We start from the raw sequence: 12500 nt of genomic DNA, 5'->3' as shown, positions 1-12500 counted from the left end.
TATGATGAACCTGGTGTACTTCCTGAGGAAGTTGTCTTCGGAGAGGATGAAGAGTGAGGTGGGCCCCTTAACCCCCGGCTGGGGGGGCGGCCCCTTCTTGCCGCCCATGGCGCCGTAGGTGGGCGGCCGCCCTAGCCGCCCTAGACCCTCACCCGAGACCCCTGCCGACGCGCGCGCCTCCGCCGCCGCTGCCAACCTGCCGGGGGAAACAAGGTTACTGAACTGCTTTTACATGGTGGTACATAGTGTTAATGATACATGGTGGTACATAGTGTTAATGATACATGGTGGTATAAGGTGATACTGATACATGGTGGTATAAGGTGATACTGACACATGGTGGTATAAGGTGATACTGACACATAGTTAGATTAGGTGAGGTTAAGTTAGGTTAGCAATGACACACACACACACACATACCATATTATGAATTGTTACAAACCTCAACACAACACAACACAACACAACACCCCCACCACCCAAACACAACACCAACACGACGCAACACACGAGATAAAACACACTGCAGTATCCCCCTCAAACACAACAATGGCGCCAGCTTACTGACCAATAAAGTTTTACTCCATCTTGAGAAGAAAAAAAAAATTCAAGAGTCTATGTAGAGTTGTTTTCATCATACTTAAAGACTATATCATACAGCCGTCTATGTCAACAACGCCGCCATTAAGAGCTGAAGAGCGTCTATCATTCTCTTGTTTATTTACCCAGTCAGCTGATGTGGAGTCCTGCGGCGTCACTATGAAGAGGTCTTGGCGAATACGAACGTCGGTGTAGCGAGGTTTCAAAACACAGGAAGGTTGTTTACTATCGCCTTGACACGTGGACGAGCACAGAGACACAGACACACTGCTGGCACACACACCGTCAACACACACACATATATATATACACACCGCCGTCAATACACGCACACACACACACACACACCAAAAGGGCTTCAAGAACACAGCTAACTACCTCCAAAAGCGCCACCAGGGAGGTAAGGAAAGCAGACTGGAGGTCAAATTACAGAAGGGATTGTGCCTTTTAAGAGGACAACCTTAACTTAACAACAGCTTGCCTGGACGACAGAATATGGTGAGTACGTTTTCAGATTTCCTTACCCTGCCTTACCCTACTCAGTCCCCTCCTATCCTACCAACCCATCCTACCCTACCCTACCTACCCAACCTATCCTCCAGCCCTACCCAACCCTATCCTACCTACCCAACCCAACCCTATCCCACCCACCAACCCTACCCTACCCAACCCTATCCTACCCTACCCAACCCTACCCTACCCTACCCTACCCTACCCATGCCCTGGCCGCTGTCTGGTGGCAGGCTGTACAATGGCTCCTCAACATCTTTATGACGACCGCACCGTCAGAAATATATTCATTTTTACCGCCGCTTGCGGACTCCTCACAATACCAATGCGGGTCGAGGAGATGGGGGTGGGGGAGTGAGGGTGAAGTGAGGAGTGGTGGGGGTAAACTGTGCGGTGGCCTCTGCTTGCTACAACAAAAAGTTAAATGACTTGTGCTTGTGATACTGCAGTCACCCTCGTTCTCACACATACATACATACATACATATATACATACACACACAAACAGACATACACACAAAAACACACACACACCACACTTACACAGCTAAACACACATGCATTTATATAGACGAACACACACACACACACAACAATGGTGGTCTGGGTCCCGTCACAAGGTTTGAGTGAGTGTATGAAAGCTGCCAACAACACAACACCTCATATATGTTAAAAGATGCTGTAGAGACGTATGTAGAGTGCCAGTGCCATGTGAGATAGTGCCAGTGCCATGAGGAATATATAGTGCCAGTGTCATGAGGAATGTAAGAGAGTGCAACTAAAACTTTAAAACTACGCTCATGCATTTGTGGCAGAACTCACTGTCAAAACTGCAAAATATTGCCTCCCAGAAAAATACGATGTTGCAGAAATATTGGCAGTATCTTCTTGCATAAAGCCTTTGCAATGTCAGAGAGAGAGACGTCGTATCCTACAGAAAGTAAACGCTATCAATGTCCTTGCACGTCAGCGGCCTGGTGGTGGGGTGGTGAAGGAGGAAGGGTAGGAGAGAGGGACAGAGGAATGAGAGGGAGGTAGGAGGAGAGGTGGTTGGGGAGGAGAGAGGGAGGATGGTTGCTATATCTGTGCAATATCTCGGGAATATCTCCGTGGGGTGGACATTGAGAGAGAGAGGAGGGAGGAGGGGGGAAGGAGAGGGTCTTGCTATAAATATGGGGCTGCACGTTCCTTCTCGGCCACGGCGAGAGATTCATACGACACGATATAAGACCCAAAAGCGACTGGCCACCAAAGCAATGGAACCTGAATCACACACACACACACACACACACACACCTAAGATATATAATTATTAAAAGAATTATATACACCTCTTACCAACACTACTGTATGTTATTATATACCAAAATTACATAATAAAATACATAAATTATTACGATTAAATACATAAAAAATACAGGTATAATCTATAATTTATTGATAATTAATACACCAGCATGTATTACCTCGACTTAAAGATTATAGGTGGCAATAACTCTACAAATACGGGGTAATTATTGCGAGATTATTCATACAGTACTGATGTATATACAGAAGGTGTATTACTGTAGTTACTGTATTAAACAACGACTGTATTTTATTTTTTTAGTTATTGTTGGTTAAAAAAATGACAATAATCGTGATAATTTGGGGAGAGAGAGAGAGAGGTCTAATCCCCCCCTTCAGTGCCAGTCAGAACACTCATAGTAATCAGGGGCAGACAGACAGACAGACAGACAGACAGACAGACAGAGACAGACAGATAGATGTAGTAATTTTAAAACAAGACATATAAACACAAACACACATACAAACAAACCATCCGACAACCAATCATATCTCACATCTCCCCTCAATACACGCTCTGATTGGTGCGCCATCCGTCACGTCATTCACCCTCTCATACGTCCTGATTGGTGCTCGACTCGTGACGTCATCAAACTCCCGCGCAATGTCTGGGTGAGCGGCGGCGGCGGACCGTGACTGACGCCGCATGGGAGGTCGTTTTGTGGTGTGTGCGTCTGTGTGTGTGTGCGTCTGTGTGTGTGTGCGTGTGCGTGTGTGAGCGTGTGTTTTTTAGTGAGGTTCTTCACCGCCAACCTCGATAAACTCACTACGTTTCCAGCAAATTCCAGACCGTTGTGTGCGGGGGCGTTGTGAATCACTTGACCGGGGTTCACTGTTAAAGAGGCGTCCAGGAAGGAAGTGACGTAGGTAGTGACGTCAACAAGCAGGTGATGACGTCAACAAGCAGGTGATGACGTCAACAAACAAGAGGAAGGCAATAAAGGGGGTCATGACGCAGGTAGTGACGTCAACAAGCATGAAGAAGGCAATGAAGCAGGTGATGACGAAGGTGGTGACGTCAACAAGCAGGTGATGACGTCAACAAGCAGGTGGTGACGTCAAGTACACTGTCATCAAGGAGACGATGCCCATTGGTGATGACGCAGTGAAGTGTTCCACGAAGTCATTCATCTTTTTGTTAACCTTCTATGTCGTTCTTCCTCCTCCTCCTCCTCTCTCCTGTTCTTATCTATTCCCATCCTCTTCTCTCTCTCTTTCTGTCCCTATCTCCTTCTCTTCCTCTTCTCTTTCTATTCCATCCACTTCTTTATCTCCTCTCTCTCTCTCTCTCTCTTTTCTTCCTCTCTCCTTAACCTCTCTCTTACCCTCTCTCCTTTCCTTTCTCCCTCTCTTTCTCTCACCTCTCCCTCTCATCTCTCCCTTCTCCCTCCTTCTCCCTCTCACCTCTCCCTTCTCCCTCTCACCTCTCCTTCTCCCTCCTCACCTCTCCCTTCTCCCTCTCCTCTCCTTCTCCTCCCCTTCCCCTCTCACCTCTCCTCTCCACCTCTCCTTCTCCCTCTCACCCTCACCCTTCTCCTCTCCACCTCTCCTTCTCCCTCCCGTTCTCCTCTCTCCTCCTCCTCTCCTCCCTTCTCCTCTCCTCTCCCTTCTCCTCTCCCTCTCCTTCTCCCTCCCCTTCTCCCTCCGTTCTCCCTCTCACCTCTCCCTCTCACCTCTCCTTCTCCCTCTCCTTCCTCCCTCTCACCTCCCCTTCCCTCTCCCTCTCCACCTCCCCTCTCACCCTCTCCTTCTCCCTCCCTTCTCCTCTCACCTCTCCTTCTCCCTCCTCACCTCTCCTTCTCCCTCTCACCTCTCGTGTCTGTCTCCTGTCACACAAAAACGTTACAGTGTCATGTGGTGGTTGTGTACAGGGGAGTAACGTCACACCTCTTGTTACGTCTGTCTGATAGGTGTTACGGCGTCACACCTCTTGTTACGTCTGTCTGATAGGTGTTACGGCGTCACACCTCTTGTTACTCTGTCTGATAGTGTTACGGCGTCACACCTCTTGTACGTCTGTCTGATAGGTGTTACGGCGTCACACCTCAAGTTACCTGTGTTACCGCCAAGCATCGTCACATCTCCAATCAACACCACAACAACACGCCTCGCCGTCACACCTCCCTAATGAAGAGATAACAGAGATAGAGAGAGAGAAGAGAGAAGAGAGAGAGAGAAGAGAGAGAAGAGAAGAAGAGAGGATTTACCAGGTTTTATTGGATGTTTGCTACAACACACACACACACACACACACACACACACACACACACACACACCTATACCCATAAACACACACCTATACCCATGAACACACAGACCCTAAAACATACCCATGACTACATATACACCTACATAAAATACACACATACACTCACATACATCAATACACACATAAGACAAACATACATACATATATCTTCATACACAAATACACCTACACACAAAATACACATACACCTCCACATGATACAGTCATACCCCTACACACATACACCCACGCATACATACACAATACACATACACCTACATACCCCACACCCCTCCACACCCCTTAGTTACTGTAGTTTTGTTTTTGGTATAAGTTTTAGGTGTGTGTGTGTGTGTGTGTGTGTGTATGTGTGTGTGTGTGTGTGTGTGTGTGTGTGTGTGTATGTGTGTGTGTGTGTGTGTGTGTGTATGTGTGTGTGTGTGTGTGTGTGTGTGTGTGTGTGTGTGTGTACGTCACTCACCTGCCCAGGTATCTTACAGTATTGGGGGAGAACAGGTGGTCTCTACTAATTATTATGTTAAGCATCAACTTGTATCCTCGAACACACACACACACACACACACACACACACACACACACACACACACACACACACACACACACACACACACACACACACACACCCCGGCGACAGTTCACGGGCGTTGTGCTCTGTATTGACGCGAGGCTGTCCAGGCCCACCACCTCTCTCCACTCCCTCCACACAGCCTCCCTCACCGCCTCCCTCCACACAGCCTCCTCCACACCGCCTCCCTCCACACTGCCTCCCTCTTCCCTCCAGACCCCCTCCCTCTCCACTCCCAGTGATAAAAACCAGCACACCATCACCACTACCACCACAGCACCACCACAGCATCACCACCACAGTAACATCATCACCACCACAGCATCACCACAGTAACATCATCACTACAACCACAGCATCACCACCACAGCAACATCACTACTACTACCACCACAGCATCACCACCACAGTAACATCATCACTACTACCACAGCACTACCACAGCATCACCACCACAGTAACATCATCACTACTACCACAGCCCTACCACAGCATCACCACCACAGTAACATCATCACTACTACCACAGCACCACCACAGCATCACCACCACAGCATCATCACCACAGTAACATCATCACTACTACCACAGCTTCACCACAGCATCAGTTAAGAGCTTCTCACACGGTGCTAACGTGAAGCTCCAAGCACTGACCTTTCCGGGCTCACTCTATCCTCTCAACCCCAACACTATTTTACTTTTCCCAGGCACCAACAAAACACAACAACAACAACAACACGATGCTGAAAATACCACCACCAACACCACAACCTTCCTCAATGACACACCACCAACACCTCTCAAAAAAAAAAATAAACAAATAACAACTACAACTACTACCACCACTACTACTAATTAATAATACTACACAATAATAATAATAATATTCCAGTACATCTACAGTATATCAAGTCTGTCAATAAACTCTACGGACATGTCAATTCACGTTTCACTACTAATGCTCTTGTAACAAAAATTAATAATATCTGTAATAACAATAATAACAACAACAGTGACAAAAACAACAACAAAAAATAAATAAAACAACAATAATAACAACAACGACAATGACAAAAACAATACAAACATCAATAACAATAATAATAAAAACAACAACAATAACAATAAAAATAACAATCACAACAACAACAAGAGAGCCAAATAACAACCGGGAAATATACACACCGTTGCGCGCCTATGATCACTTGACACCACAACCCGTAAACTATGATCACTTGACACCACAACCCGTAAACCAGTGTTATAAACCGCATATAGTGAGTCGTAAAGCAAGATTATTCAGTTAGAGATTATTAATATTATATGTGGCTGAAGCTATAATGGCCGGTGGTATTATAGGTGTGTGTGTGTGTGTGTGTGTGTGTGTGTGTGTGTGTGTGTGTGTAGAGGTAGTTTACTTTATTTCACTCACTCACTCACTCTCACACACACACCTGGATAAACACGAGACATTTTGAGAGACTTTAACGAGATAATCTAAAGTTTATGTCACAATACACGAGACCTCTCTCTCTTCTTCTCTCTCTCAAATTGTCACCTCACACTCATCTTCTTTCTCTCCGCCCTTGTCAGAGGGAGGGAGGGAGGGGAGAGCAGGGAGGGAGTGGGGAGGGAAGAGTGTTGAGATCAATCATGAAACATTTCTTCTTCGTCTTCGCCGTTCCACCATTCATCAAGGGAGATAACAGGAACGAGATGAAATAAGGAGACAGACGGACAAGAAAGAGAACTGATAAAGCCAGGGCGCAAGAGAGAGAGAGAGAGAAGAGAGAGAGAGAGAGAGAGAGAGAGAGAATAAAAAACTAGGTCTGTGTGTGTGTGTGTGTGTGTGTGTGTGTGTGTGTGTGTGTGTGTGTGTGTGTGTGTGTGTGACCCCTGACCTTATCCCCACACCTAATGATATCTGACAGGCGGAGTTACACAGTGCTGATGTAATTGACCAGTCCCTGGTATGCCTCAGGTGTGCTTCAGGTGTCTTTTTTTAATTAGCTCATTAATATTGGTTGGCTTCCACCTGAGAGGCTACCCCCTCACTTCTTCCTTCCTTTACTAATTTCAGTGTTATTTAAAAATAATAATAATAATATAATAATAATAATAATAATAATATAATAATAATAAATAATAATAATAATAATAATAATAATAATAATAAATAATAATAATAATAATGTTTGATACTGTTTGTATTTTTAAACTGTCGTCATTAAAGGAAATTTCTATGTTAAATTATAAGTAAGGCAACCACCATCACTACAACCATTACTACCACTAAGCAACCACCATCACTACCACCATTACCACCACTACAACCACAATCACTACCACCATTAACCACTACAACCACCATCACACTACCACCATTACCACCACTACAACCACCATCACTACCACCATTACCACTACAACCATCATTACGACCACATTACCACCACTACAACCATCATTATGACCACCATTACAACCAATACACCATACCATCACTACTACCATCACCAACTACCATCAACACCACCACCCATTACTACCACAATTCCAAAAGACAATAGAGGAGGGGGGTGAGGAATTGCTGCTCAGATGGTATATTGAGACACCCAGCCAGCTGATGAGAGAGAGAGAGAGAGAGAGAGAGAAAAAAAAAAAAAAGAGAGAGAGAGGAGGAGGAGAGGGGTTCTTCTTCTAGTAATAAGAGGAAGAAGAAGGAAGACCACACGCAGCAGTAGTAGATGATGGTTCCTCTCCTCCAGTGTCACCTCTCTCCTCTCCAGCCCCTTCACATTTCCAGGCCCCCCACACCACACCCCTTCCAACCCCCCCCATTCCTCACCTCCTCCCAGCCTCCTCTCACCTCTCTCAACGCCCTGACATCACCTCTCCACTGCGCTGCCTCCTCCTCCTCCTCCAACACTCCTACCTCTTCTCCTCCTTCCAGCTCCCTACCTCCATCCTCCTCTCCCACCTTTGCCTCCTCACCTTCCCCTCACCTCCCATCTCTCCTCACTTCCCCACCCACACACCTGACAAAGACTCCTGTAGGTGACACAAGCAGAATCACGACCTAAGGAAATTAATGTGTGTGTGTGTGTGTGTGTGTGTGTGTGTGTGTGAGTGAGTGATATGGAGTGAGGAGGGGGAGGAGGAGTGGAGGAGTGAGTGAGCAAGGAGTCTTGTCTGTATATGTGTATCTTCTGTGGGTCTCCTCCCTTATGTTGGGCACGGGAGGGTCTGAGGTCGACTGGGGTCTGATGGGTCTGAGTGGGTCTGACTGGGTCTGAGTGGTTCTGGAGTCTGAGTGGATCTGAGTGGGGTCTGGCAGGGTTTAAATAGATCTGATTGGGCTTGACTGGATCTAAGTGAGTCTGAGCGGGGTTTGAGTGGGTCTGGGAGGGTCTGAGTGGGTCTGGCCAAGATTTGAGTGGGTCTGGGAGGGTCTGAGTGGGTCTGATGGCCGCAGGAAGAGTGTGTCATCCTGAAAACATTGAAAGTTTCCCAGTTTGTTCCTTCAACCGTGAGACACATCTTGTATCTCTCTCTCTCACTTTCCTACGTTCCCCCACTCCTTCTCCACCACCCCGATTCCCTCCCTCATTCTCCTTCTCTCCCTCACAAACGCCCATCCTCCTACTCCTTCAATATCCCTTCTCCATTATCCCTGCCTCCTCCCCCCGTTGCTGACACCTCCCTCCCCTTCCCAAATGACGCCCCTCCTCCTCCTCGCCTCTTTCGTTCATCTGTAAAATCTTCCTTTTCCTCTGTCTGGGTGGAATCTTCTTGTCGACCTGAGGAAGAAATCTCTTTTTCGTCCGAGTGGCGGCCATTTTCCCCTTCCTTCCTTCCCTCCGTCCTTCCCTTTACTCCTCTCTCACCTTCCTTCCCTACTTTACTCTCCTATCACCCTTCCTCCTTCCTTTCAACTATCGATCACCCCTCCGTTTCTCTCTCATCCTCCCTCCACTCCTTCCTTCCTTCCAAAGTAAGGGGTGTTATGGGGAAGGGGTGGTTGGGGAGGGTGTTAATGTCAGGCTGTGCATACACGGATAGAGGAGGAAGCTTCCTGGAAAATGGGGAGGGCAGGGGTGATGGGGTGAGGGTGATGGGGGGGTGATTGGGGTGAGGTGATTGGGGTGAGGGTGATGGGGGTGAGGGTGATGGGGGTGAGGGTGATGGGGTGAGGTGATGGGGGGTGAGGGTGATGGTGAAGGTGATGGGGGTGAGGGTGATTGGGGTGAGGGGATGGGGGTGAGGGTGATTGGGAGGTGATGGGGGTGAGGGTGATGGGGTGAGGTGATGGGGTGAGGGTATTGGGGGTGAGGTGATTGGGGTGAGTGATGGGGTGAGGGTGATGGGGGTGAGGGTGATTGGGGGTGAGGTGATGGGGGTGAGGGTGATTGGGTGAGGTGATGGGGTGGGTGATTGGGGTGGATGGGGGTGAGGGTGATGGGGGTGAGGGTGATGGGGTGAGGTGATGAGAAGGTCAGGTGGTAGAGATGGAGGAGTGATGAGGGTGGTATGCATGTATGTATGTATTTTATATGTATGTATGTATGTGTGTATGTGTGTGTGTTTGTATGTATGTATGTATGTATGTATGTATGTAATTTCTGTAAGTTAAATATCAGCTAAATCACTAAAAAACGTACATATTTGGCCAACACACACACACACACACACGAGATGACCCCATACACCTGTTATACCTGGGGACTGAAAGCGCAGGTCACAGCTCTGAATAAAGCAACACACACCTGTTGGAAGCTGGCCCTGGACCCAATCGAGGGACTGAACCAGGGGACTGAACCAATCTAGGGTCACTGTCACCTTCAAGTAACAAGTTACACGTGGTGAACTTTGCCCCTCAAAGGTCAACGAGTGACGTAATGATGAAGCAGACCGCAAGAGGAAGGGGGGAGGAGGGGGAGAAGAGTGTTGGAGGAGGAGGAGGGGAGAAGAGGTTAGAGGAGGAGGAGGGGGAGAAGAGGGTTGGAGGAGGAGGAGGGGAGAAGAGGGTTAGAGAGGAGGGGTAGAGGGGGAGAGCAAAAAGGGAGAGAGGGGGAGGGGAAGAGGAGAAGGACAGAAGGAGAAGAAGGAGGAGGAGGAGGGGACGAGGAGGAAGAGGAAGAGAGCAAGAGGAGAGGTGAGAAGAAGACGCCCACTACCATCTCGTGACATTTTCCTCCAAACACCAAGTGAAAAATAAATAAAATAAAAACACCAAAAAACAAAATCGCATCAGCCAGGCCGCCAATATTACCGAACACTTTATAAAGGGATCGAATATGTCTGTGTGTGTGTAGGATTATAACATACTAGAACATACGGCATTTATGGTTAATAATGAGAAATGGTGGTGATGGTGGTGATGGTTGTGAGTGGTGGTGGTGATGGTTGTGAGGGTGGTGAGTGGTGGTGAGTGGTGGTGGTGATGGTGGTGATGGTTGTGTGAGTGGTGGTGGTGATGGCTGTGGGAGGGTGGTGGTGATGGTTGTGAGTGGTGGTGTTGGTGGTACTGGTGGTGAAAGCGACAGGTAGAATAAACTCTCCCCCTCCCCTACATACCTCCTACCTCCACCCCTCTCACCCCCAAGACAGGTCAGGTAGGGTCAGGGAGGTCCAGGTAAGGTACAGGTAGGGTCAGGCTGGTCCAGGTAAGGTACAGGTAGGGTCAGGGTGGTCCAGGTAACGTCAGGTAGGGTCAGGGTGGTCCAGTAACGTCAGGTAGGTCGGGAGGTCAAAGGTAAACTGTCTATTACAATTTCAGGCCACAACAACCTTCAAGTGATCATAGGAGTTCAGGTCATGAAACTGTGAAGGAGGGAGGAGGAGGAGGGAGGAAGGGTAAAGAGGATGGAGGAAGGAGGCACGAGGAGGGAGGAGGGAGGTAAAGTGGAGGGGTGAGCTCATCTGTGTGTGTGTGTGTGTGTGTGTGTGTGTGTGTGTGTGTGTGTGTGTGTGTGTCACCTGCTACCTCTCACCTGTGTCATGTGTCGTCACCTCACCTGCTGGATCACCTGGTCTGGGTCACTCACCTGTAAAGAAGAAAACACAGCATTAGTAATTATATCTCTTTAACAGGTATAAGTGTTGGTTAATATATTGGTGTACACACACACACACACACACACACACACACACACACACACACACACACACACACACACACACAACACACACCAGAGAAACAGGCACATTCACAGTACACACACTTGTGGGTGAATTGTTTTCTTTGTGACAACAAATATATAGCGTTTCTCACTGTTGATTTTTTTCATTCTTGTATTTCTTTGTATTAATTATTATTATTATCAGTATGTTATTATTATTATTACCATTAATATTTTATTTTACTTTTGATTATAAATTTCATTTACTATGAATTATTATTATTATTATTATTATTATTATTATTATTACATTTCGCCCCCCGGGCCCTGATATGGGTCAGTGACCTGTGCCCAGGTGGGCTAATGCCTGTAAAAAGAAAAATATATAAATATAAACCAAACAAACACAAACAAACAAAAAGGATCCCTCCCACACCCCTTACCACCAGAAGACGATAAACACACCTCACTAAAACGACACATTGTGAGACCCCCATCCCCAACACACGTCATCACCTGTGGCTATCGTTCACCTCACCTGATTATATCGTTCACCTGTCCTCACCTTCCTCCTCCAATTCACGTTCAGAGGTGGTAATATACTGTGTGTGTGTGTGTGTGTGTGTGTGCTGACTTTAAATATACAGTATACAGAGCCTTCTGACCCTATAGATACATAATACACGGTGTATGGCCCCTATACATACACAACATACGGTATACATATTGACCTTTGAATGTATAGTGTGTATGTTCACGTGTTAGGTCAAAGGTCATCATCTTGCCCCCTCCTCCCTCCATCTCCCTCTCTACCCTCCTCCCTCTACCCCCTCCTCCCCCTCCTCCTCTACCCTCCCTCCCTCTACCCTCCCCCCTCTCTACCCTCCCACCCTCCTCCCCACCTCCCTCCTCCACAAGTTCACCTGATATTAAGCTGTAAAGATCAAGGTTCAGGTACTGGCGTAACACAGGCAAGATACCTGGCCAAGTTTTAAAAGTTCAGAGGTGATGCTGTCTATATCTGTCTCACCTGTTCACCAAGTTCCACACCGTTCCATCACTTGTACAACGTGATACAAAGTTCACGA

General features: G+C 47.3%; 1 protein-coding gene across 7 annotated transcripts in view; it reads right to left on the bottom strand.

The window, feature by feature from the left end:
- The window catches only part of LOC121853487 (voltage-dependent calcium channel type A subunit alpha-1-like), a 237225-nt gene that overhangs the window by 156855 nt on the left and 67870 nt on the right, over positions 1-12500 (bottom strand). For all 7 annotated transcript variants that reach the window (XM_042347629.1, XM_042347632.1, XM_042347630.1 and 4 more), the window contains exon 2: positions 1-196. This exon is cut by the window's left edge and continues 8 nt beyond it. In XM_042347629.1, coding sequence (XP_042203563.1) covers positions 1-196 — 196 coding nt within the window. The remainder of the gene's footprint in view (positions 197-12500) is intronic.

Source organism: Homarus americanus, unplaced genomic scaffold (assembly GCF_018991925.1).
Source record: "Homarus americanus isolate GMGI-L3 unplaced genomic scaffold, GMGI_Hamer_2.0 scaffold4896, whole genome shotgun sequence".
Lineage (NCBI taxonomy): Eukaryota > Metazoa > Arthropoda > Malacostraca > Decapoda > Nephropidae > Homarus > Homarus americanus.
This window is presented reverse-complemented; position numbering and strand designations above follow the sequence as displayed.